This window comes from Larus michahellis, chromosome 2, assembly GCF_964199755.1.
Source record: "Larus michahellis chromosome 2, bLarMic1.1, whole genome shotgun sequence".
NCBI classification, from domain to species: domain Eukaryota; kingdom Metazoa; phylum Chordata; class Aves; order Charadriiformes; family Laridae; genus Larus; species Larus michahellis.
This window is the reverse complement of record NC_133897.1, coordinates 51,128,441-51,155,713: the sequence shown is the minus strand read 5'-3', so window position 1 is coordinate 51,155,713 and position 27,273 is coordinate 51,128,441. Positions and strand designations below refer to the sequence as shown.

The 27,273-nt window shown below is 40.8% G+C and overlaps 1 protein-coding gene across 39 annotated transcripts in view; it reads left to right on the top strand.

Annotated features, from left to right (window-relative positions):
- Nucleotides 1-575: 575 nt before the first annotated feature.
- CLASP2 (cytoplasmic linker associated protein 2) overlaps nucleotides 576-27,273 on the top strand; it is a 154,184-nt gene continuing 127,486 nt past the window's right edge. For all 39 annotated transcript variants that reach the window (XM_074575323.1, XM_074575321.1, XM_074575315.1 and 36 more), the window contains exons 1-2: nucleotides 576-1,039; nucleotides 14,317-14,395. In XM_074575323.1, coding sequence (XP_074431424.1) covers nucleotides 845-1,039; nucleotides 14,317-14,395 — 274 coding nt within the window. In that variant the 5' untranslated portion in view covers nucleotides 576-844. The remainder of the gene's footprint in view (nucleotides 1,040-14,316; nucleotides 14,396-27,273) is intronic.

Genomic DNA, 27,273 nt, shown 5'->3' with positions numbered 1-27,273 from the left:
GCGTGAGCGGCTCCTCAGGGACTGGACTGACTCGGCTCGGCCCGACGGGAAGGGAAGGGGAGCAGAGAAGAGAGGCGCTGAGACCCGCCGGGGCGAAGTTTGGGAAGGCACCCCTCGTTTTGGCCAGCGGGAGGGGCCGGAGGCCGCGGCGTCGGGAGCATGAGAGGTCCGCCCCGGCCTCGCTGCTGCTGCGTCCGTGGGAGGATGGGCCGGTGCCCGCGGCGGTGAGAAGGCGGCCCCCGGGGGATCCCTCCTTGGCGCCTGCGGGCGGGAGGAGAGAGCGAGAGGCGGCGGCAGCTCCCGCCGGGACCCCCCTCAGCCCGCGGCCGTCTGCCCTCCGCTGAGGTGCCTGCAAGACCCCCCCCTCTCCGCCCCGCCGGGCTGGCTTTAACGCCTGTTCTCACTCTCGCTTTCCCTTCCCGAGGAGGGGCGGCGGCGGCAAGGAGATCCCCGAGGACGAGGCGGAGGCGCCTGGAAAACCCCTGAGCCCGAGGAGGCGGCTCCCACCGACCTCCCCCCGCCTTCCCCCCCCTCATCCTCCGCAGCCTGCCCGAGCCTTTGCCCGCCTTCCCTCCTCTCCCTACTCGGGGCTTCACCTTTGCGGGCGGGCTCGGGGAGGAAGGAGGCCGGAGGGAGCCGGCGGTGCATGGAAGCGGCGGGCGCGGAGCCGGGGCGGAGAGGAGGGAGAGGAGAGGCTCCATGAGGGCCGCGGCCCTGCCGGGTGATCGCCGCCTCGCCGGGCGTTTCCTTCCCGCCGCCGCCGCCCCCCGCCCTGCCCCGGCCGCCCTGAAGCCGGTGGGTCGGTTCGTCACCCCAAGAAAGTTTTCGTCGTCCGCGGCCGAGGATGGAGCCCGCCGGGATGGATTATTTCTGCGACCAGGTGCAGCAGAAGGACGTGGGCCGCAGGATGCAGGTCGGGCAGGAGCTGCTGGAGTACCTGGGGGACCCGGCGAGGTCCCCCGACCTGGAGCAGGACCAGCAGCGCCTGGACAAAGTCATCGACGAGTTAACAGCATGGGTCAACTCTAGCAATTTTAAGGTAAGGGTGCTCGGCGAGGCTTGGTAGAGGGGAGACCATGATTCATGATGGTAGGGGAAGTGCAGGGCTCTGGGTTACTTTTTAATCAGGCAGGAGCAGAAATAAAACTACGTTTGTACCAGTTCTTATTCCTGACGGCCCGCAAAGGGAAATTTAGAAATTTTGGGAGGGTTGGTTACCGTTTTATTTTTTCTATTCCTCTGTCCGAAGAGAAGCGCTAGCGGATTTTTTTAGTTTTGCTTTTGTCGTTGGCTAAACGTTTTTGCACATAAAATTAAAAAAAAAAAAAAAGCCACGCAACTATCTTACAGACTCGGGTTGTGTTTATTATTCTGAAATAAGATAGGTGATGATTCTTTCCTTTCTTTTTTTTCGCTACCGCTCCCATTCCATGGTCTCTGTACTTGGGTGTAATGTTTCGTGGGATTGCCTTTATTTTCTGTAGGCCGTGAAGAGTGCTGTTCCACCGAGTTGGCGTTACACCGGCTGCGTTTTACACCATTTAATGAATAACTTGCTTCTCGGGGTTCCCCTTGTGAGTTTAAAGTTGTTTATATCGCCTTTAGGTGACTTTCCCGTCCGTGGGAAGTTATGTAGTAGCTTTGTAGCAGCCCGATGATGACTCACGTTTCGCTTTTTTTTTTCTTTCGTGCGTTTTAGGCTGAGATACAGCAAAACACTGATTACTCCTTCACATGGCTCTTGTAATACTTATAATTTTTTTTCTGATGTTGGTCAGCCGATAACACGATTGACAATGTAGTTTTACTGCCAAGGACGATCGTATTCGCATTAGGGATTATTTTTTTTTATTTATTTTATTCCCCCCCGCCCCCGGTGCGTGGCCGGGCCGGGCCCGCCTTGCCGCCGGCGGGTGGCGGTGTGGGTCTGCGATGCCGAGCCGGGTCCGCCCTTCCCTCCGCCCTTATTATTATTCCTTGCCTTGGAAAGCGGATGGACTTGCACTTTGGGCCTTTGAACTTAGAGAGGTTATTGTCATTTTTCTCCTGTTTGCTTAGGCTCAGGAGGCAGACGTAGGAGTAACTCGCAAGGGCAGTTATGTTCATGAAACGGGTATTTTTCTTTTCTCTGTTGACTTTACAGTGCTGTGTACTTGCCAGTGTTTGCGCATAGCACTTCAGAGTTTGAGCTCTGAAACTAATGAGGCTTAACTCTATTTGCGCCTATGATTTATTTTTTTGGGAAGTGTATTTGTCATGAAAGGTCAGGTTAGCTTGGGGAAATAACGTTACATTGGACAAGTGTAATTTATTTGCTTTTAAATTCCTAATCTGAGGGCAGTTGTTGGTGATAATTGATTACTATGAAACCTAGACAGGTCTTTAAAAATACACTTTTGTGTAACGAGGACTAGATACTTATTTATCTCAACAGGGTAATGTAAAAGGCTTTTTTGTGCACTTTTAAATTGACAAAATTGGGCATGAACACTTGAAATTTCCTTTTCAAGATGTTTTTTTTCATAATGCAAGACATTCTATTTGCCGTTGATGTAAGGTGGCATGTGAGAACATGGCTGTTAGAACTGCAGGACAAATTAAGAATATGCAGTACTCCAGATCACAAGCCTCAGTCATACAGGATAAGACTGAGAGTATTACAAATTCTAAGAGGTTTTAAAAATGGCTTGCATAATAATTAATTATTTTTTTTACCTCTTCTCTTTGTCTACGTACCAGTGGCTCTTTATACATACAACATTCCAGTTCAAAGCATATTATATGCACTGTATTAACTGCAAGAGCAAAAGTTCTTGCACGTTTTTCTCATGATCAGTTCTGCTGTTGCTGTCAGTCACTGCCACAGCCAGGGTCTGCTGCTCCAAAAAGAAAATTAAAAATATTCTGGAAAACTGTGGTTTGCATCTTATTTGCGTATTTTCTCCTACGCAAGCATAGATGTTACACACTTAAATGTTAGATCTGAGTTTGTTATTAAACTCAGGACCTGAATGATATCATAAAGTAATGAGTACCACAGACTTACCTGTGTTTTTCAGAAAAATATTAAAGTAGTCTTTATTTTTGATTACTGTATTTTTCATAATTTGTTCATTACCCTTTCCCCTGCTGAGGAATGGATATATAGAGCACTTAGGCAATTCTGCTTATCATCTGTTTCGTCTTAGATCTTGCTAAAGGTCTTGCAGGTCTTCAGAGTCCCAAAGTAATTAATTCCTCCCCATTGACATGGCTGTTTAATTGAGCAGTGAAAATGATTGGCCACTGCCTTATTTATCAGAACTGCTGAGCTAGATGAATTGGAGTGAGAAGTGGGGAATGCTGGAGGAAGTTCTGAGGGGTAGCATTATTTCCATTGTAGGTGACCAGTATGGATAACGAGGGAATAACTAATGTAACTTGCTCTGGCTGTGCTGTTTCTTTCATTTTATGTGAAAACTCAGTTCTGGCGTGCAGTGCTCTATGCTGACCATACTGAAAGAAAAGATGCATGATCTGGGAGCTCTGGGTTCCACTTTATTCCATGCCTGAGAAGAGAAAACTTTCTATGAAATGCAACCCTAGAAAGTTTCTGCCTCATATAAGCAGAAGGGAAAGGATCTGGAGAGGGTAGGAATAGGAGGGTTGATTTAGCAGACTTGATAACGAGTGGGGAAAAAACAGAATAGGTGTTCAGTAAACAAGTGTGGACTTGTTATAATCAAGGTTGAATTAACTTGTCTCAAAAGGGTTTTGGCCATCTAGATAGTGCTTTTGCTTTTCTGAAGTTTGCAGCTATTTATAGTGGTTTAATAAACAATCTGGCAGTTCCAGACTAAGGAAGCAGATAGGAAAATTTCTGAGTTCATCTAGCTCATTGAAGTGGAAAATGCAATTACCAGTTTGAGTTACTGATAAATCAAAAAGATGGGATTAAGAATGTGTTGACTCATCTGCAAATGGTACAGAGTTCTAGTGAAAGTTGGTTGCAGAACATGGGGAAGTGACCTAGAGAGAGAGAGAGATGAGTCATCTTTAAAGGCTGACCTTAATGGTGTATTACAGGGACTTCAGTTACAATGTCTATGCAGTCAGTGATAAATTAGCTTCCAGAGACCGTTGAAAACTCTGCAATGTCAGGGAGTACACAGATCATGTGCATAATTTAAACTTTTATTTTAGACCTCATTAAAATGAAAGAGTTGTTCACTGAGCTGAAAATTGTTTGCTTGGTATCTTGATACCGTGATCTGATTTATTTCATGTTGGTTGGGATTGACTTATCTTCCTACAATGTAGAGTGTTGGGGGTTGTCTTTTTTTTTTTTGCTTGATTTTGTTTGGTTTTTTTTTTTCCCCAATTTTTTTCCAAATGTTTTCCCAAGGCTGTGAGGAATAGTGGAAGAAAAAAAAAATAAGGGCAGTGAATTCTGAAATCTTTTTAGGGAGCAGGTAAGCTGGATGTATTAAGAGTTGCGTGGTGTTACTATTCTGCTGGTATTTGTTCTCCTAAAATTTTGAGAGATTTGGTAATCTCAGAAACTGGAAAGTTTAAACTCAAACATTAACACCATTCAGGTGAAATTCAAGCAGTAACTTAATTCCTTGTTTTGAGAGTATCACTACTGATAGATATTTGCTGGCTTTACTAGTGAACATAGATGTTCACTATGTATACATTAATAGTTTTAACAGGTACTAGTAGTTTTAATTAAGTCTCTTAAGTCTCTCTTGTACTCAATAGTTACTTGAAATAATTACAAGATTATTTAACTTTGTACAGTCTTGTAGCTCAAACTGTTCTGTGTCTGGCTCAAACAAGTAATCTGGAAATCTGTGTTGAACATCTGCTGAAGAGATATAGTATGGAGAAATACTACTTTTAAGTAGAGCTTTGCAAGCCTGCTCTTGGCTGTTAACCTGTTATGTGGTTGGTTTTTTTTTTAGGCCCATCAAAATGGAATAGTTACCCTCATAAAATTTATTTTTTGAGCAATAAAGCCAAATTTCAGTTCTTTATGCAAATCACACCTGATCAGAAGTAATAAAAACCTATGACTAAAATTCTGGTAGTTTCTCAAAGTAACTTTATGCGAGAAGAGTAATTGGTAAATTTTGTGACTGAGTCGTCTTTGGATTTCTTACCTTTGTAGTCGATATTTTAGCTTGTTTTGTTCTTCAACTATAGTAGGAAAATAATTGTAATCACTGTTTTCATGTCAGAGCAGCACATTGTCTGCCACACAAAGAAAAAGTCGTATTTCACACTATCTGATAGTGTGGATCATCTCTTTCTTTCAGGCAAATCCTTGGAGTTATCTTTTATTCTATGCACTATGTAGAGTGAAATTTTTCTTAGCTTTGTTTGTCTCAACACCAAATACTGAAAGATACTAAAATACCAGTAATGTTGTTGTTGTGTTTTTGTATTTTCTTGGTTTGGCAAGTATTTATTTTGGTTTGTCTTTAGTTCAACAAAAGGCCAGCAGGAGGAGCTTTCAGTTTCCAGAAAGGAAGGGAAGATTTGAACTGTAATTTTGCAATTAGTTAAGACAAGTGGTTAGGACGTTTGTCTGAAGTCCTTGCAAGGAGATAACAGCAGTTATAATTTCGTTGACTGCATGTGAGCGTGTGTGGTGGAAGCTAGAATTTGAAGTTGTTTGAACAAAATGGAGATACTGAGATCTGGGAGGAAAAAAAAAGAAAGTTCAGAATTAAAAAATGGGAAGTCCTACGTTTCAGTAAGAATAACTGAATGCACAAATGCAGGATGTAGGGCATGCGATTGAGTAGCAGTCCTTAGGAAGAAAATGTGTGGGTTATTTTGAATCTGAACACAAGCTGACGAATGCTACGCAAAAGGCAAATGTTGTAGTGGGTTGTGGGACTGTAACTTGCAGGACAGAAAAATGGAATAAACCCCTTTATTTTTCAGTTACTGTGCAGATTCTGGTATCTTCATAGTGTTTATTAGCAAATAGTGGTAATTTCAATGTCTTTGTTGGAGGAGAAATGTTTGACATTAAGGTCTTTGCTGAATTTCATTATTCCTTTTTTTTCAAGTTGTTTCATCTTAACTATGGGAGCTACTTCCCTTATTTCTATGTAAGGAGAATGTGGTTTGACCTGTCCATCTGTGAATCCAGTTTTAGTTTTCAAGCTCAATGATCCAGTTCTTCTTGAGTAATAATTATTATTTTTTCATGTATTATTTATGTTCTGCTCATAGAATGTTAAATAAACTATTGATTGTTAGCCAAATAATCAAGCAGATCTCCAGAAGACAAGGGAAACTTGCAAGAAGTTTTAATTATGTTAAGCTTAATTAGGACTAATTTTGTCCAGCCTTTAATTAGGAATGTGAAATAGGTAGTCTCAAACTCTCAGACATCTCCTCCAGAGGTGGAATTGTCAGTTCTTAATTGTTTTGCAGCATCAGTTTGTGTAACCCAGCCTAACTGTAGTCCCTGTTGAAATAGCAGCTCCGCTTCTCCTGTGGCCAGGCATTTTCACCCTTGTTCTTGAGGCAATTAACTTTCTGTGATGTTGAAACACTAGAAAACGAATTCAACAAGCTGACTGGAGTGATGCTACAGAAGACTTAAGTGCACCAGATCAGATATGCCTGCAAGTCAAGAGGGAGAACAGAGCTATATCCCTTTTAAGCCGCAGTTTAATTTGGGTGTAAACGGAGACCCTTTCCCAGCTCTGTGCAGGGTGCAAGAGGAGAGGTGCATCCTTCAGAGTTCACAGCGGGAGCCATGCGTAGTTCAGCGTCTGTTTTTTGGCAGGATCGCTGATTTAAGCAATTTCTTCCCTTGGCTGCTGAATTGTGATGGTGCGTCATGCCTTCATCACGCTGCTGCGAGTGCTCGTGTGGCTGCACAGCAGACAGGCTCAGGGAAGAGATCTGGCTGAGAAGATGCTTTCTCTTCATTTGTTGGACTGGTTTCCAAAAGCAGGTTACTATTCAGCTGCAGGAATCCTTGTCTCCTCGCAGCAGAGGAGCTGCTGCAGGGGTAGGAGTAAGTAGCAGAGAATGGGAATCACTGTATGTTTAATACAATTTAAATCAAAGGAAATGGGAAAGACAATAAGAGACCTTGGGCATGAAAAGAATGATATTCTTCTGGAAGTACCAAGTCCTAAAATAAAGCATTTCTTTGTTTTGCTCCATCAACATGCTTAGAAAGGCTTTGAAGGGCAATTTTCTTTGAGGGGGAAAAAAGCCCTCCTTTTTTCTTTTTTTTTTTTTACCCCCAATTATATATTCTAAAGAGAAATACCATACATATCATTGTCTTCCCACTGAGCCCTGCTTTTAAAGAGACTCCGTTTTCAAACTTTTTCTACTGCAGCACATAAACTTTAAGCCAGACAATCTCAAAAAGAGAATGGCTTAAAATGTCAGGTGTTGCTGTATCATATACTTCTGGTTTATGCTCAGTGTGCTTTGAACAATGTCTATAAAAAATTTGTGACAATGTCAAGGGAGGAATGTTTAATGTACCTATGAATCAAACTGTAGATATTCCTGTAATGGATTAAGCCAGAGGCAGTACATGGCACATTTTAGAGTACTGGTCACTGTGTTGTCCACAGAATTCAGAACAGTTTGGAGATCACACTTTCAGTCTGAACTCGAGTCAGTTTAAAGATCGTGAGAGATTCTGAAATAATAGAACATTGTAAACACTTTTCCAGTAGCCATTTTGAGTGTTACACTAATGTGTTCTTCAAAATTGGGTAAATGTTTCTTAATTAAGGGGGGGGGGGGGCAGGGAGAGAAATGTTACAGTTCCCATCATGGGGAAAGGGCAGTAAAACAGATTCTTTTATTTTTTTAATATAAACTTTAGAATTTTTATGACAGCACTATGCTTGCTTGTTTTGGCTGCTATACAGGAGAGGTCAAACTAACGAGGACCTCCCACATCTATGCTTGTCAAAGGGCCTCTAAGGAAACCCAGCCTTTTCAGTGCTGAACTACACTCATCGGTCTCTGGATAAATATGGGTGATTCATTCAGTAATGCTCTGGTGGTGTGGTTACTAGCAGTGCAACACTGAAGTGATTTGTGGTCAGCTATCACAGAAGGATTGTGAAAGGAAGATTATCCTAAGAAGTTTCGTAGTGCATACCCCTTTTGAGATGGGGAGGGTTGGAGCTGATGTATAGTTTTAACAGTAGCAAAGGTTTGATAATCTCAGGAGAATCTTGGCTTGTAGTCCAAATTATAGTTGCAGAACATTGCTTTGAAGTCAGTAAGCTTGCATTTTTAGATAGAGGAGGCTCTGTGTTTGCGAAAGAACTTGCGATTCAAGTTATAGAGCTTGAAGACTTTATGTTACATTACCAGCAACCTCTGTCTCTCCTTGCAATGCGAAGTGATGTGATATACATTAAAAAAACAACCAAACAAAAAACATTGTGCACATCTTTGAAAGTGTGTCATATGTACCCTTGAAGATGAAAGAAGCAAGAGAATGGAAATAATGCTTTCTTGTCGGCTAAAATATCTAAAGTATAGATAATGTGTGTGGCAGCTTCAGCAGCTGGGACTGCAATTGTGGCTGCTGTCAGCAGAGGCAGCTGCCCACTGATGCTGAGTGGGAGGATTGCAGCAGTGCATTTCCTTGTACAAAGGAGAACCGGGTCTGAAGGTGACCTGGCTGGGACAGAAGAACCACCTGGGTTAAAGAAATGACCCAGGAAAATCAAAGCTTTGTTCTGTCCATGGAGCTGGGGATAGTTTTTGGTATCTGTGCAAGCTTTTGGGTTAAGGGAAGGAATGGAATATGGGTAGATCTTGGAGATGTGCAGAGAATTGGAGTGGAAAACAGTAAAGGGAGCAAAAAGTGATTGAGTATCCTGTGAAATAGGAGCAAAGAAGTGTATTCGGGGAGATGAGTAAGGAGAATTAGGAATAAACCTTCAAGAAGTGAAGCAGAAGAGACTGCACAAACATACATGTTTTTGTTTCATGTTCAGCTACTTGAAAGGTGCTTGAGACTGAGAATTGAGAAAGTACACATATGGGCTTGGCTGATGGTACTTAAAACAATAAATTCTCATGTTTTTGCATTGTAAGATGCACTGCATTGCAGTGCTGGAACACTGCTTGTTCTTGCAGGGTGTAGTTGTTTGGCATGCTGTTTTGTGTTTGTCAGTTGATTGTTAGTGATACCGCAGCTGTCCCCATGGTGACAGGAAGTCCAGTTCCTTAACTTCATTCTTTTGGAGCTCCAGATAGTGACCTCCATAATTCCCCCATTAGATTCTCATGACTAGTTAGCAGATTGCGATCTACAGAATCTGTATTTCCATATACAGTTCAGAGATCCTATGACTGAATCCAGGGACGTTTGTATTAAGGTCATTTGGCAACTTATGTAACTAGAGATGGTTTCCTGCCAGTGTCCCGTCCCTAGACGTCCCCCCACAGGGACGGGAAATTACAGAATCACTGTAAGAATAATAGTAAGCATGCATGGTTAACCAGGTATGGTTTGAAGGACAGTATTTCTTTTACTAGCAAAGGCTTAGTTGCCTGGAAGTTGCCCACAGAAGAGCAGTGGCAGTGCTGAAAAGAGTATGAAGAAGGAAAGCTGGAAAAGGAACAAGCTGCAGAGGAAGAAATAGGCTCAGTTCCTAATCACTGGCTCAATCCATCCTTCTCAGTTGGGTTGGCAATGGTGTTGTGATCTGAGAAGTCAAGGATGGTCCTGAACACTGGCTTGTTAAAGAGTAGCTCAACAACTAACGAATCCAGTTCAAATAAGCCTAAATTTCTTTTCCACTGTGAACCTGAAAAGCGGTATTTAAATGCATCAAACAGTAGTGAGCTGATGAATCAGTCTCAACGTACAAAGGCTCTTTCTAGGCAGCAGGCAAAAGGCTTAATGAATGCAGAATAAGAAACAGATCCAATGATTTTAATCCCAGAAGAAATACATCCCTCATTGAAGCTGGTAGCGGAAGAGCCATGATGCTAGTGAGAGGTTTTTTCTGTCGACAGTAGAGAGCCTGTGTTGGTACATGGTCCCACACAGTGTCTGAGAGCTTGGAACTCTGTTCTTGCAGATCTGTTCTCCCTTGACTTGTGGGGTTGTTTTTGTTTGGGTTTTTTTGTTTGTTTTTTAATGCTGCTCATGTCACCCTATACCAATTGTTAAGGAGTCCTTCCACCTTCCAAAGGCCTGCTTGAATATTGCATGGATGATACCTACCACGAGATGCTTTAACTCAGAACGTTGTGTATCAAAGCAGATAAATGTTAAGACTGATTTACAAAAACAGTAAGAGGTAGTTTATTTGGTATGCTCTGTAGTGGTATGCTTCAGCTGACTTGTTTTGAAATGTGGCCTGAGAGCCAATTTTGTAGCTAGAGCAGTTTCCCATTACTTCCAGCCTGAGGTTGCATCATGCTTTCTCATGCTGCAGATGTGACATTTCATACCTTCTATCTTTTCAAAGTTGCAGACCATAGAGGACTTTGTATGAGCTAAAGAGTAACCATCATGTTGTAGGTAAAGGATTGCTCCTTTAAGACTGTAGTTGTCGTTTTGGCCAAATTGGCCAATGGCTGGCGACAGATGCTCCCCCCAACCTCTCATACACAGAGAGGTGGAGGAGAAGTAGAGATTTACGAGTTTAGAAGAAACTAAACTAATGAAATCTTAATAATAAAATAAAAAGGAAAATAATGAAATAGATACTGTATATACAAAACCGTAATAAGCTCCCAGGATGACATCACCAGCAGGCACTGGGGAAGTCCCAGGCTGGACTCAGCGATGGGTGAGAACTGGATTCCACAGATGGAGTCAGGAACACGTGGATCGGGATCAAAGGCAGATGAAAGATAGGGTCCTCCTCAGACATCGGCCATTGAAGAAAGAGAGTTGACCCTTTGAGCCCTCAACTTTTATACTGAGCATGGGGCAGATGGGATGGAATACCCCTGTTGGTCAGTTTTGGGTCACCTGTCCTGTCTGCTCCTCCCTGCAGGTGGGAGCCCTCTATGCTTTTACATTTCGGACCCTCCAACAGGGGAAATAACAAAATTAGCTGACCTCAGTTGTTACAGCGACAAGTATAAGCAAGAGCCTCTCTGCATACCATTCCTTGGCACAAACTGTAAACATTGGTCTTATCACTCTGAGAATGAACCGTTTTTGACACAATGGGCTGTTAATTTCAGAGAGTTAGAAGAGGTCTAGCTAAGAAATAAAATTACTGAACAGAAAGTTGGTTCTGTTTTACCTCAGACCAGGACGCTAGTCACCTGTTCCCTTACCTCTTATCTGTAAAGGTGCTTGTTTGGTTGCTGTTAGAGAGATGAGAATTTCATAGCAGTGTTTACTACTTTTGCATTTCTTAAAGCCAGGTTTAGTCTCTTATCTTATTCTAACTTAGAAAGGTAACTTCTGAAAGCTTTATTTCATCCTGTGCACTTTAAACTATATATTTTCATACAGTATGGGCATCACAAGACAAAACTACTCATCAGGATATTTAAATTTATAGTATTTACTGAAGTGGCTTTTGTACACTAATTATTGAAGTAGAACTCCTACTGCATTCATTAAGCAAATCTTTGATAGACAGTTACAAAGAGCTGACACCATATTGACAAGTGCTTTAATGGTTAATCAAGATAAATGTGACTTGCATAAGATTAAACTTTATCTATTCACAGAGAGGGATACAAAAATATGGAATATGCAGGCATTATCTCAGTGGGTGCTCTTGATCAAAACAAAATACTCTTAACCAAATTAAATACAAGTTATCAGATTCTTTGTTGGCAGTAACAGTCGTGGTAGGACGAATAGGCATTTCTTTAGTTATCAAGCCTCTGACCCTTAGGTATATGGACATTCAAATATTCCATATGGCCACTGTTTTTACCCAGGTGGGACTTTAAAGCCAAACAATTCCTGACCCCTCCCCCCTAACCAAAACCAACCAACCATAAAAAAAGCAAATAAATCCCACAAAACCACCTCCAAACCTTAAAGGCTAAGCACTGGAGGAATTAAGAAATACTCTCCGTTTTCCTTGGAACTCTTCTTTCGGATTAGTGAAGAGTAGATCTGTAGTAAAAACAAGCCATGCGTGGTTTACGTTTTTAAATCTCTGAGCTGCTGCTGTTCAGAATGGTAGAAGTCTTCAAGAGAGATTTTAGAAAGGTTATCAAATGTGCGGAGAAGAGGGATGCTCTCTGTACGTACCTTTACAGAAGGAGAAGCTACATTTTTGTGTTAACAGACCCTGAAATACCTGCAGAGGGAAGGCGTCTTAAAAGCTGGCACTGGAAGACAAGTCTGAGGTGGGGCTTGTAGTCGGGAAACAGAAGCATAGGAAAACAATGTATATCCAGACTGAATTTCTTATTTCTTTGAGGCATCACTTCTTCGATTGAGATCTTGTCTCGGGTCTCCTATAGCTTGACAATCTGGAAAAGAACATTAAAGGAAAGAGCTTTTGGGAAGCTGACTTACACTTTTTGTGTAAGTTATAAATTTTAGTATTCTGTTTTCTTATCCTAAGCTGTAGATGCAGGTGCTTGTTAGCAATATATGAATTTAAGTCAGTGATGCCATCCACTTATATTTGCTATTCTCTGGTCTAGTATGTAACAAAACTGTGTGAATTTCCAAGTACGTTGTACTAACTTGAAACTAAGTTTTGTACCTCCTGTTTAAAAGGCGATCTAGTCTACTAATACTGAATTTATTAAAACTTGCTTAAGTATGCAGTTGCTTCAGATCCTAGATTTTTATGGGGACCTTTTTTCATCCAGTTTCCTGTGGAAACAAGGCTCAGGTGATCCTGTGTGCGTGAGCCATATGTATTCACATTCATCTCCAGTCAAATTTTTTTGGTCTGTTGTCCAGTGTGGACAATTGTGACAGATAACGATCTTAAGGAAACAGAGCCGTCCAAGAAAATGTGGTTCCAAGTTTTATGAAAATAAATAACTAATAGAGGGGAGTAATTCTGCTCATGTCTTCATGGGGGAAAAACCGCAGTGTGTGTCTTACTAGAAAATAAAGAGGAGGAAAACCTGTTATGAATGCCCAAGCTTCAGGAGGTCCTTCCTTTGGCATTTGCACCTTCAGGGCAGTAAACTGAGGTAACTGCAAGATGTGAAAATGCAGGTTCTGGTGTTCATAATGTATTATTATAGGAAACTAAGAATGAAGTCTTGGAAGAATATGCAGGATAGTTAGGGGCAAAAAAAGTGTCCGGACTTGTTAAAATGATTTAGTTTAACTGATAATTTCTGATCATGTTTTCGTTTCTATATTAGTGGATATTGTCCTCTCATCTCATTTCTGTTCAGAGATGGGAATTTCCTCACAATCTCAGTAGTAATTTGAACTTCCTTTTGTTTTCTGATTTATTTTTTTTTAACAAGAGTAAATGAATAGAAATAAGACTCGCCTGGTTTAACAAGCAGGTGGACAAATGGTGTGGTCTAAACTGCTAAGGGAAGGCAGTATTAGCTTCTTTCAGTTGTTTTCTTTTGGGAGTTTGGAAAACGATGTAATGACCTTAGCGGATGAGCTAAGTAGCCAGATTGAAGTAAGCTCTTAGCATCTGGGAAACTGTTTAAACCATGTTGGGTTTTTTCCCAGTCTGTGTTAGTACTTATGTTTGGGGGCTTAGGTTTGCATTTTAAGTTGTTTGCTTTTTCTGAGTCTGGTAACTGCACCCCACCCCCCCCCTTTTTTATTTGTTGTTAAGGCATTCTGTTTTTCTTTCAGCAGCTTAGAAAACTGGTAGAGGAGGTAAGGCCTACAGCCTTACTGTTATGTGTTTCAGAGGGATTTTGATTTTCAGTTGATAGTGAGCTAGGCCTCTAGAGGCCTAACTTTTAAAGAAAATGAGAGACAGAACTGCAGTCCTAATATATGATCCATGAGGTGGGGCCGGGGGGAGAGCTTCTTCCAACTCCTTAGTCCTCATGGTTATTTGAATTTCAATCATTTGTAGTTGAAAATACTAAAACATTGGATTTCTAATATATTTTTTTTCTGTTCTAAGATTAGTACTGAAAAATCTGAACTGCTCTGTATGCAAATAAAGTTGATCCATTCCAAAGATATTCTGATAATTTTGTTTTAATGAAAGCTTTCAAGGAATTATCAGCTCTGTAATTGGAACTTTAGTTTATCTTTAGGTTAAGATACAGTCTTTCAGCAAGCTTGCATATATATATATATATATATGTCTAATTTCTTGAAAATATATTCTGAGGAATTCTTTAGTGATCTGTTTTGTGTATCTGATGCTTTTGTTTCAACAGGTAGCATTACTGGGATTAGATGTTTTAGGTGCCTTTGTTGACAGACTATCAGGACGCTTTAAATCCTATATAGGAACTGGTAAGTGAAATATAACTTATTTTTTCTTAAGACCAAAAAGTAAAAGACACTCTCTTGCCCCCACCACCCCCCTTGCTTCCCCCCCCAGCAGCTGACGTGGAACATGTTGAATGCTTTATGAGCTCATTATAATATATTGGTAGGCATCTTATTGTGGTTGTTGGAATTTACATAATTTTATATTAACTTGTAAATATTAATTTGTCATGCAATCACTGATTTCTAGGTGGTGGTTGGGATTTTTTAAAGGTTCCAGGAATATATTTTTAGTTATTAGTTTCATGCTTTATAGTTGCTTGCCACTCCCATGCTGTGTTCTTGCTTACCAGTCCCCAAGACAGCCATCTAAAAATTACATTGGAACATAATGGAGTTGGAACTAGATGATCTTTAGGGTCCCTTCCAACCTAAACCATTCCATGATTCTGTAAGTGTTACCTTTAACTTGTGTTAAAGATTCAAGGTTTTATTTGTAGATCACTTTAATTAGAGCCTTATGTCTGCTGAAGCTTGTGGTCTACCTCGTGTTAGAAAACTGGACCGTAGCTTCTAGAAACCTAAACTTTCTGTGGGATGAAGAAGAGTACTAACTGTTATTCTTGTGTGAAATGCTTACTCGAATGACTTTCAAATTAATGGATCTATGTGTGCCTGAGTATGAAATGGTTGTTCTGGGAGGTACGAGCAAATGACACTGCTCAACTCATTTTGCTGCTGTTCTTGAAAAGAGATAGTGATACTAGGGCATTAACATTGATGTTATATCACTGGCTATTTTTAACAGAAGTTTCTAGCTTAATGTCCTTTTCCAAAATTTGTGTGAATTATCTTGCATCTTGTTCTGACATCCTCATCTATCTCAAATTGTCTGTCAAAATGTTAAGCTTCTTCTTCTTTACATGTCTACTTTTGTATTTAAGAGTTAAGAAATGCGCAAAATTTGAAAGTTTAGGAATACAGAGTATAATTTATTCACAAGTTACTAACTAAATTAATTGGAAGCATATTTCAGGATGCTATAAAACTGCTGCAGTAGAGCGCTACAGAATTTAAATCTGTTTTGTTGCAGAGGGTTTTTCTTTGGCTGGTTAGCTTTGTATTGGAGCAGTGTGAGGGAATTGGAGGTGTATTGTGCTATGCAGAATATTGATTTTTGAATAGTCTCCATTTGTAGCTACAAACAGTGCTAGGCTTCAGAGTTTTACTCTGATTTATATTTTAGTGGTGTGTAGAACTTAAAATTACAGCAACTTTATTAAAGGCTGGAAAGTTTCATTGCTTCTGTTTTTGGTTTAAGTGTGAGCTATTTGAGAATAGTTTGACAACACATAGAATCATAGAATCATTTAGGTTGGAAAAGACCCTTGGGATCATCGAGTCCAACCATCAGCTCCACTCTACAAAGTTCTCCCTTATGCCATATCCCTTAACACCACATCTAAACAAGTCTTAAACACATTCAGGGATGGTGACTCCACCACCTCCCTGGGCAGCCTATTCCAGTGTCTGACCACTCTTTCTGTGAAGAATTTTTTCCTAATGTCCAGCCTAAACCTACCCTGTTGCAGCTTGAAGCCATTCCCTCTTGTTCTATCGCTACTTACCTGTGAGAAGAGACCAGCACCAACCTCTCTACAGTGTCCTTTCAAGTAGTTGTAGAGAGTGATGAGGTCTCCCCTCAGCCTCCTCTTCCTCAAACTAAACAGTCCCAGCTCCTTCAATCGCTCCTCATAAGATTTATTCTCCAGGCCCTTCACCAGCTTTGTTGCCCTCCTCTGCACTCACACCAGCACCTCGACATCTCTCTCGTCTTGAGGTGCCCAGAACTGGACACAATACTCAAGGTGTGGCCTCACCAGAGCTGAGTGCAGGGGGATAATCACCTCCCTCCTTCTGCTGGTCACACTATTTCTAATACAAGCCAGGATGGCATTGGCTTTCTTGGCCACCCGGGCACACTGCTGGCTCATGTTCAGCCGCTCGTCAATTAGAACCCCCAGGTCCTTTTCTGCCGGGCAGCCCTGCAGCCACACTTCCCCAAGCCTGTAGCGCTGCATGGGGTTGTTGTGGCCCAAGTGCAGGACCCGGCACTTGGCCTTGTTGAAGCACATTCCATTAGCATTGGCGCATTGGTCCAATCTATCCAAGTCTGTCTGTAGAGCCTCCCTATCCTCCTGTAGATCAACACTCCCGCTTAGCTTCGTGTCATCTGCAAATTGCTGATGATACACTCTATGTCCTTATCAAGGTTATCAATAAAGATGTTAAACAGAAATGGTCCCAACACTGAGCCCTGAGGGACGCCACTTGTGACCGGCCACCAGCTGGACTTAACTCCACTGACCGCCACTCTTTGGGACCGCCCATCCACCCAGTGCATGATTCAGCAGATCGTATGCTCATCCAGGCCATGAGCCACCAGTTTTTCCATGAGAATTCTATGGGGGACAGTGTCAAATGCTTTTTGAAAGTCTAGGTGGACAATGTCCACAGCCTTTCCCTCATCCAATAATCAGGTCATCTTGTCACAGAAGGAGATCAGGTTCGTCAGGCAGGACCTGCCTTTCATAAACCCATGCTGACTAGGCCTGATCCTGTGCATGTCCATTATATGACTTGTAATGGCACTCAAGATGATCTGCTTCATGACCTTCCCTGGTACTGAGGTCAGATTGACAGGCCTATAGTTTCCTGGATCCTCCTTTCTGCCTCTTTTGTAGATGGGTGCTACATTTGCTACCCTCCAGTCCATTGGGACCTCCCCAGTTAGCCATGACTTCAGGTAGATAATGGAAAGTGGCTTGGCGAGCATGTCTGCCAACACTTTCAGCACTCAAAACACAATGTTTTTTGTCCCAGTATTTGAGTAGTTTGAGATTATGAGCAAATTAAAGATTTAAGTTTCAGTACTTGATAGCATTTATATTAAAAAAAAAAAAGAGTAAAGAGTACTGGCACTGGGTGACCACCAAGCATGTGTAGCATCAACAGACATCTGAAGCTGTGTATTCCAGAAGTACTTCTTAGAAGAGCTGAGTAGTGTCTTCAGCTGAAATTGGTCTTCTGAGTGTCTCCAGAATCAAGACCTGTACAGTCCATTATGCTGAATACACAAGTCACTGTTGTGCATGATCAGCTTTTGTATAAGCTTAACAGACACTGAAATGTTAGTCTCAGTAAGGGCAGAAAACAATCTTTATTTTAGATGACTTCTTAAAAGAGTGATTTATAGTATGAATTAGCTTCAGTTGGTAGCTGTCTCTCCAGGTTTTATAACAAGATTTGGATCACTTTTGGTTTTTGTCATTGAAGCAGTAATATAAAGACTTTATTGTAGATGTCTGGGAGTGTGGATAGTCTGGGGTTTATGAGAGTAATTAAAAGCACACTGGTGAGCAAGAAAAGTGCTTCCTTCAACAAAACTTAAAGAACCAGCAATTTCCCAAATCATGTTCTGTTGACTCTGCAGATTTGGCTTCTAAATGTAATCTGAGAATGACTCCAGTAAGTCAGACCAAAGGCTCATGTTTGACAGTCATCCATTTGCGGATGCCTGAGAAGAAAGTAAGGACAGGACAAACATGCAGTGATAACTGCTTCAGTATGACCCCCATGCTGTCAGCAGTCTTGCAATTTAGGGCCAGCTGAGGCAGATGGTATCTTCAGTGTCTCCCCTGTCACCCTGTTTTTCTACAGCTGTATCTGATTAGTTTTTGAACCCTCATAGACCTTTCACTTCTACACTGTTCTGTCATAATGCTTCATTATACAAAACTTTTGTTTTGGACTGGCTGCCTGATAACTTGACACTTGCTAGATCTTGTTAGAGGGGTGAGCCATCATGTCTTATCTTGACTGCCAGTCTTCATTTTATGGGTCTCTTTGTGCCTCTCCTCGGCTATCCTTCCTCCTTCCCCATTCCGGGTAAGAATCCCGGTTTAATTGTTTCTTGTATACACATGGCTCCACAGGTTTTTATTGTTCTTGTTTCCGCTGTCAGTGCCGTTCTGTTGTAGTGCTTTTGAGTTGAGGAAGCCAGAACAGCACAGATGCAGAATATGTTTATAGTGGCATACTTCTGTTTGATTTTATTATGTCATCTATTACTTTGATAAATATTGATAGTCTTTGTTACATAGCTGCTTCCTGAAAATGGACCTAATATATTCATGAGACTGTCTACTGTAAGAACCTGTTTCCTGTGCAGTGATGGTGGATTTAGGGTCCACTGTCCAGGGTGGTGTCTCTTCCTCCATGCCTTTATCATTATGTGCCTTCCTTCCTGTAAGACCTCTTCTTGAGAATTATGTGAAAAATACAACTGCACTCTGTTAGCTGAGTTACTTTCTGCAGAGAACAGATAGTTAGTTCTTTCTAACTAACTCAGAGAGCTGAGTTAGTTCTGCAGAGAGCTTTTAAAAGTTTGTGAGGTACCACTTCTTCTTATAAAAGCTATATTGTCTCTTCTATGCCATAGCTGACTCTGTGTGTACTAACTCTAACTATAGTGAGTTCTTTACAATGCCAGAATAAAGTAGAATCATAGAATCATTTAGGTTGGAAAAGACTGTGAAGATCATCAAGTCCAACGGCTAACCTAATGCTGCTAAGTCCACCACTAAACCATGTCCCTAAGCACCATGTCTACAGGTCTTTGAAATCTCTCCAGGGACGGTGACTCAGCCACTTCCCTGGGCAGCCCGTTCCAATGCTTGATAGTCCTTTCAGTGAATAATTTTTTCATAATAGCCAATCTAAACCTCCCCTGGTGCAACTTGAGGCCATTTCCTCTTGTCCTATTGCTTGTTGGATAGGACTTGGGAGGAGAGACCAACCCTCACATCCCTACAACCTCCTTTCATGTAGCTGTAGAAAGTGATAAGGCCTCCCCTCAGCCTCTTTTTCTCTAAGCTAAACAACCCCAGTTCCCTCAGCTGCTCCTCATAAGACTTGTTCCCCAGACCCCTTACCAGCTTTGCCCTTCTCTGGACTTGCTCCAGAATCTGTGTCTTTCAGACATTGAATTGATTCAGAATCTCCAAAACTGGACACAGTACTTGAGGTGGTGCCTCACCAGTGCTGAGTACAGGGGGACAATCACTTCCCTAGTCCTGCTGGCCATGCTATTCCTGATACAAGCCAGGATGCTGTTGGCCTTCTTGGCTGCATGGACACACTGCTGGCTCATATTCAGCCAGCTGTTGACCAATACCCCCGGTCCCTTTGTGCTGGGCAACTTTCCAGCCACTCTTCCTCCCTCTACCTGCCCAGGTGGAATAGCCATACCTGGAGGTATTTAAAAGACAGGTAGACGTAGTGCTTAGTGATATGGTTTAGCGGTGTGTTTTGTCAAGAGTTAGGTTGATGGTTGGACTTGAAGATCTGAAAGGTCCCTTCCAACCTAGACAATTCTATGATTCTCTGCAAACTGCCATTTTAGCTTTTTTTTTTTCCTGTCTTGGTTATGTCCAGTTAGGTCATTGTTTGATGTGAACATAGTTAATGAGGTGGGTAATTACATGTTGCAAAGTCGCAATTCATACAGGTGATATGAGGAGAAAATAAAGATCATGGTATCGAGCCTGAAAATCTTGGGAAATTTGGAAGCAAAATACTTCAACTGAGTAACAAGGTTCTTATAGCCACAGCAAGAAGCCTCAGTAGAATTTTATATAGTAGGTATTTACTTTCTTCTGTTTTGGTCAAATAAATGCGAGTATATTACTTTTTGAAGACAAGTGTAATACAACTTTTCCAGGCAATTTAGTTATTACTTTGAAGTATTCAAAATATGGCCAACTTCTTGTTTATTGCAATTAGTTATTGTAGATACTTGTATGCTCACTGAAGATCAGGACTGCACCGTGAATATAGTGAAGGAAGATGTATATGTATAATACCTACCTACTGTGTTTCTGCCTCTTTTAAAATACGATGAATCCTCTTTTCTGGGTGAAATTTCACTTTTATAGATGTATCTTGTCATAACATATCTGGAACCATGAATGTATTTTTGTCTTAATAAAGAGCATCTCATTTCTGTGACCCCGAGATATTTTTATTCATGATTCACAACTCGCTAAGTGATGGAAATATAATGGTGTATTACCCAACTATAACATGGCAAAACATTTCCCCCCCCAGTTTAATTTCCTGTTCAGTTATGAAGGGGAGAGATTTCCTAAAGTGCAGAGAAAAATAATGTGACTGAATATTCACCCCCATAAGCACTACAGGCTTTTTGCTAAAAAAGAAAAAATCAGGAATGCTTTACTACTATTATTTCTATCTTTACAGCCTAAATATGTGCTGTAAATTCGATTTGGGCAAAATCAGAAGAATAGTTATAGGAGAGACGCTTTCCAATATTCTGAAGAGTGTGTTAGCAATCTTTGTATTGAAGTAATAATGCCTGATAAGGGACTTAATTCAGTTTCCTAGGCAACAATCTAATGTTGCAGTAACTTTCTTCCAAGGTGTTACCCTTTTGTGATTAACCACATTGCACGCTCTCTGCAGCAGGCATCAGTGTTCTGAGAACTTGGACACACAAATTTAGAATCTCTTTTTTAGTAATCTCAGTGAAGATGCTTGAAAATACTCTGCAGGCAATAAATATCAGGATATCTGTTAGTTCATAAGCCTATGTGGACATATTCTGGAAAAAATAAAGCAGATTAAGGAGTGTTTGAGTGTTACATCTTTCAGTATTTAAAACTACTGCTTGTTCTGTGATTAAAAAAGATTATGTAAGAGTACATAATTACCCTGTCACAATCTCTTTTCCCATGTGATGGCATTAATTATTAAAACATTATATATCAGGAGTAAAAGAGAATATTAGAATTATGGGCAAACGTGACTGGATGATAGAGCTTCTGGGAAAAGCCTCTGATAATAGTTTTGTTTTCTAAGATAAGTGAATGTTATTTTGCCATCTTGTTATTGCCAAAGGAATGAGAAAAGAAAAAGTGTAATAAAGGTATGTGGAATCTGTTTCAGTTTTAACGTGGTGCTATATCATGACATATTTTTCTGTATATACTGAACTGTCTGTTGGTCTATGATATAATTATATTGTCATTCACTTTCACATACAACCTTACAAGATGTTGCAAAATACATTTTAGTTACCTGCAAATTACAGGAAAGATACTTGATATTTAAAGAAGACCAAACACAGATATGCGTATTATGTTTATATATGTATAAATCTGAGTATAGATACACATTCTACACACAACCTCTGTATGTAAGTGTGTGCATATGGGTAATAGCAGTTTCAAATTCTTCTTGCTGTAAAAAGAAACTAGTGGGCAAAAATAATATTGGAAGATAGTTGTAGTGCCATATACTAAGATGTGAAGCCAATTTGAAGTGTTTAAATTCTTTCCCATGTGGTTTCTAGAAGTGGTGGAAGAACCCTTAAATTAGACTCTTCAGAATAATTTAAATGCTCTTTCAAATTTATTGTCATAATTAAGCATGCAAGTATGTTGCCTGATGTATTTTAAAGCAGTTGTAAGGACTTGCAATGTGCATTAATTTTTTGACTGAATATGGATTAAAAGCATTTGGTACAAGAATTTGGAAATACTTGTTTGAGTAAGACTGCGTTTAGATAAATAACACCCAAGTTCTTAATTTTTGCTTTTCCTTCTGCTTAATGATTGAAATTTTTGGATGGAGAAGACTTAAATGTGCAGTTTAATCAAGACTCTTCAATAAGTGGCTTTAATGCTGTGTGGAGAAGTGCTTTCCTTGACACCATGAAAATCAAGGACTGTTTTAGCATGAGCTACCATGGATTTATAGCATGTAGAAAAACACTGGATGTTCAGGTTTTAGGGACTGACTGATTTTTATTCTTATTGTTCATTTTTATTAATTTAATTTACATGTTGAGACTAATGGTGTGTTATACTGCAGGATTCCAGATTACAAATGCTTGCAGAACACCTTAACATAAAACCTGGAATAATTTAGGTTGGAAGAGACCTTCAAGATCATCTGCCCCATGGCTTTGTATGGCCAACCTCAGATGTTAGAGAAAAGTTTGAAATTAAATCAAATAGTTCAATAAATTGGACTGCTCAGATAATGTAAAGCACACTTTTCTACTTATGTGGGAGAAATCTTGTCTCAAAGCTACCTTGTTGCATCTAAATGCAAGTCAGGTGTTTTGCCTGATATTCCTCTTTCATTTTATTGCTTACTGACCTCAGGAAAAGCGGTGTTGGATATGTGTTGTAGCATTTTCTTAAACAATAAAATGCTGACTTTTTTTTTAGAAAAGGCTTTTAGAGGAGACTGTTATTTGTACTTTTTCTCCAGAATAGATGTTTTGAATTGCTTTTATATTTTCCAATTTAACAAAAAGATGAACTTCCTGCAACATCTCAGAAAATCCTTTTCTTTGATTCCCTCTGTAGTTAATGGTCATAGCTGATTTAAGCTGTGACTTTTTTCATCTTGGTGACAGATTGTCTAAAGCTTTAGTGTGGAAAAACAAAACAACAAAAATAACCCAACACCAAAAAAACCCTCAAAAAACTGTGCAGCCTTTTAAAACTTTTTATGTCCTGTCTGGCTATCACTGGAATTTATTTGTAGTAGGCATGAATTTTACCTGAAGTGATTCATGCTTGAGTGATAGGCTGTGCTTTAGGGTACCATCTGCTTGCTATCTATGGACACTTCACTGTATGACATCTAGAAGTGCAGTGTCATTAAATAAGAGCAGAGAAATCCTACCCTTCCTTGGTTTCTGTTTGGTTCTGATTAATCCTAGTTCTGTAAAAACCTAGCCTAGAGCTAAAAAATGTTAGGAGATGACACGAACATTTGTTGTCTACCTTCTAGTTTTCTTACTGGTCTAATACACTTGAAACTCTCTTTGGTCTTGAAGGCTCTGTTCTCGTGTTTCCTGAGACTGAGACCCTGATAGATTCATGGATGTATTGGATTTAAAAAAAAAAAAAATATGTATTTTTTTCCATCCACTACTGGTGGTGAAGAGTATGTCTCATTAATGCTTTTCTTAATTGGCTCCTGCCAAGCACATTAATGTCAGAGATGGCTTTTGATTAAACTTACTGTGGAGTGGACTTTATTTTGAGGAGGGGAGTGGTGAGGCCCTCTCTGAGAGCCTGCTAATGATTTTTTGCTTAGAAGTAGCCCTTGGCTGTGTAGGCCTGTCAGACCAGCCCTGTTGCTGGCCCCGTAGGAGGCTCTGTGGGATTCCTTTTCTCTCCTGTGCACCTTACCCAGAAGAACAGACTGCTCTAATTGCAGAGGCAGTAGTTTCCCTCCCTCCTTTCTAATGGCAGCTGTTTAATGCTATTGCCTGAGCTGGCAAGGTTTCCTGGAAAACTAGGAAGATATTTCTGCCTAGGTTCAATCTGTTTCTGCCCTCAAGTCCTTTTCTCTCAGTGTCTAAGAGAAAAAGTTAGACTTTTTAGTAACGGAATTTCTGCCAACACTGGTGTTGCTTCCTTGGCAAAGACTCTTATTTGCTTAATGCTTTTTTGTAAGTCTTTGCAGTAGAGCAGACATGGACTATCTAAAGTGGGTTCCTAGAAACGGGTAGGTGCGAGAGGCCATACATAAAATGAGCACTTATAAAGAGCAGGTATAAGTGGTCAAGAGAGAAAGAACAGAGCAGGAGCTGTAAGCAATAATACAATCTGAAAAGCTCCGTATTTGTGTCATAACAGAAGAACTTTTGTTAAAGTTTAACAAAAGGAAGTTGTTTGTACTACCTATGGCATTCTTTGCTGCAGGGGGTCATACAGTTAAGCTGCTTGGGATTTTTAAAAATACATTGGGTGCCGTTCTAGGCAGTGACTTTTGTGATTTACTTGTTTGTCCTCTTCAGTCCCAGTGAAGGAAACAAATTTTTAATTTCTCGAGGCTGTACTCTGACTCTCTAGGCTGGTTTTGGCATTAATTCTTGCATCTACTGTCTAACTAGTGGTGGTAAAATCATTACCTGATTTTGTATAAATAAAAATTTATTTAGGTTTACCAAGTCGAGAGAAGGAAGTCAAACAATGGAAAAGAAACCGATGGGATAATAAGGTCTGTTAGGGATATAATAGAAAGGTAACTATTCTGCAATTAAAAAGGAAAAAGGTATAAATAGCAGCTCAGATGTAAACAGCAGGTCAGGTTGAGGTAAATCTGATAGAATTAATATGCGCTATAGAATATTTTTACTGATGCTTCTAAGTTTTCTTCAATAATCAAAACTTGTAAAATCATGGTATGACAATGTAGAAATCTTAACAGGAAAAACACAGGAGTGGCTGGTGGTGATAGGAAACTTTGGCAATATGCTAAAATGTTCCAAAAAGGCAAATTGAATGGGATATAGTCCTCCTTGTCTCTGCAAAAAATAACCAGCAACTGCAAAGGGAGTCAGTGTCTCCTAAATTTAGTGTAATGTTTCTCTGCGTATCAGCAGAAATAAATAAAAGGAAGAAAGTTGTCATATTTTATTAGGCTTTCCAAAATACCTTTGAAATAATTAAAGAAACTAGACAACAGAAAGAGTAAGATGGATACGGTTAATGTAAAACAGTAGGAGTGCAGGAGTCCATACTGAATGTGACAAATTATATACTTTGCTGAGTAACTTCTTAGGAGACTGCCACTTTGAATACTGCCTTCATGCATGGTCACAATTCTCCTTCCTCACCCTTCTTTTAACCCCCAACATCTTTTTGAGATTGTTTATCTTGCACGCTGATGCCAGACATGACCAAATGCATATATTTGCACTGCAGGATAAAGGAAGGATGCTTATTTGATAATGCTGATAAGAAAGCACATAAAACTGAAAGTATCAGCCAAAATGATTGTTCAGTAGTTTTCAGAATGAAGTTGGGTGTGTGTGTGGGGGAAGCATTGTTCTTATTAATGTGTGTTTTGGTTATCCATTCTTTGGGATGGTAGTAGTGCTCTAATCTTCTAAAGCAGAGACTTGATTTTTGGTAAAGGGTGCCCTTGTATTGCGAGTTACTTCATCTGTTCCTGGTAAGGATAGAAACCTGCCTAAAGCTGTCCAAGGTAAAGACCTTTTTATAAAATCTTAGTGCACAAACACCTGGTAGGTACTTCCTAGGGCACCAAAGCCTCCACAGGCTGTTCCTAGTGGCTCAGTTCCAACATACCTCTTAGCTCCTGCTTTTGATTGACATGTGTGTATCATCTTGAATGTCTGAGTATGTCCTCAGTTCACCTTGTAAACAGACAAATACTGGTTTGGGCTTAGGTGGGGGCTCTTGTGAGAACTCAGTTTCTTGTGCTTTGTGATTTTTGACAGGGCAGGACCACAGAGGAGCAAGGAGAGGCCAGGAGGCTTTCAGTAGGGAAAAGAGAAGGGTGATCAGCAAAACAGGACACTGGGATGGACCTGAGTGTCTCAGATGTCTTCAGAATTTTTAGGCAGGGAGATGTGTTCCCCATTCATTCATAGAAAGGGCAGCTAATACAATTCAGCTATTTTTTACTGTAGCTCACCCTAGATGTGTCTTAACATTTTGGAGAAAAAGTGATGAAGGCATTAGGATTTCAAATTGAAATATGTTTGGGGGAGATCCCCTTCTGGTTGAGCGTTCTGAAATTCTCAATAGGCAACCGACTTCAAATAAAAATAATTTCCTGTTGGAGCTTATTCTGACAGAGAAGATGAATTACCAAACTGAAAACCAGCCTAATTTCGTTTGTTTTATGCAAACAGAATATATCACGCATTATATGGCGGGGGCAGGGCGGGGGGGAAGTCAAGCCTGCAGACTTTTGGGCCCTTTAACAGCTCCCACAGCAGCTTGTCCCTCTGTCAGAGCTCCGCGAGTGACAAAGGCTGGCGTGTTCAGTGGCTGCACGCCCTGAAATCTGCAGGCTGTGTCATCGCTTCGTTTAACTCCATGACCTCACAGCTCTTCAGCGGCTTCCAGTAGCTGTTCTCTGTGCTCGCCTTGGTGATTTGAGTGGAGCCCTGGTATCTGCCGCTCCGTCAACTGACTCAGCCTGCTAATGAGTCACAAAGGAGCCGTGTTCCCGCAGGACTGGCACTCGCTGTGTTTCCCTCCGCGGGAACAGTTTCTCTGTGGGCTGTGTTTGTTTCCCTCTCGGTAACACAAGAGTGGCCTTCAGCTGACCAGCAGTCAGTTTGATGTAGCAGACCTCACCAGTAACGTATGGTTCGAGTAAAATACATACCATACGTGTATTATATGGTACAAAATCTGTACCACATAAAGTTTAGAGGTGCTGAATAGAGTAATGAAAAATACTATGGTGAAGAAAAACATGATCAGTAAGTATATGAGTGATTGGAAATCTAGGGGAGAGATCACCTGTGTACTCCTAAAATTCATCATCGAATGGTTTAGGTTGGAAGGGACCTTAAAGATCATGGGCAGGGACACCTCCCACTAGACCAAGCTGTTCAAAGCCTCATCCAACCTGGCCTTGAATGCTTCCAGGGATGGGGCATCCACAGCTTCCCTGGGCAACCTGTTCCAGTGCCTCACCACCCTCAGAGTGAAAAATTTTTTCCTAATATCAAATCTAAATCCGCCCTTTTCCAGTTTGAAGCCATTACCCCTTGTCCTATCACTACATGCCCTCGTAAAAGGTCCCTCTCCAGCTTTCTTATAGGCTCCCTTCAGATACTGGAAAGCTGCTAGAAGGTCTCCTCGAAGTCTTCACTTCTCCAGGCTGAACAACCCTAACTCTCTCAGCATGCCTTCAGGCTTCTAGAGTTTTGGGTGTTTCTTCTGTGTTCACAAAATAGAAAAAAATCACCCCTGCTAAACAAAACAGAAAAAAACAACCAAAACAAAAAAAACCCCACAGCAACAAAAAAACAG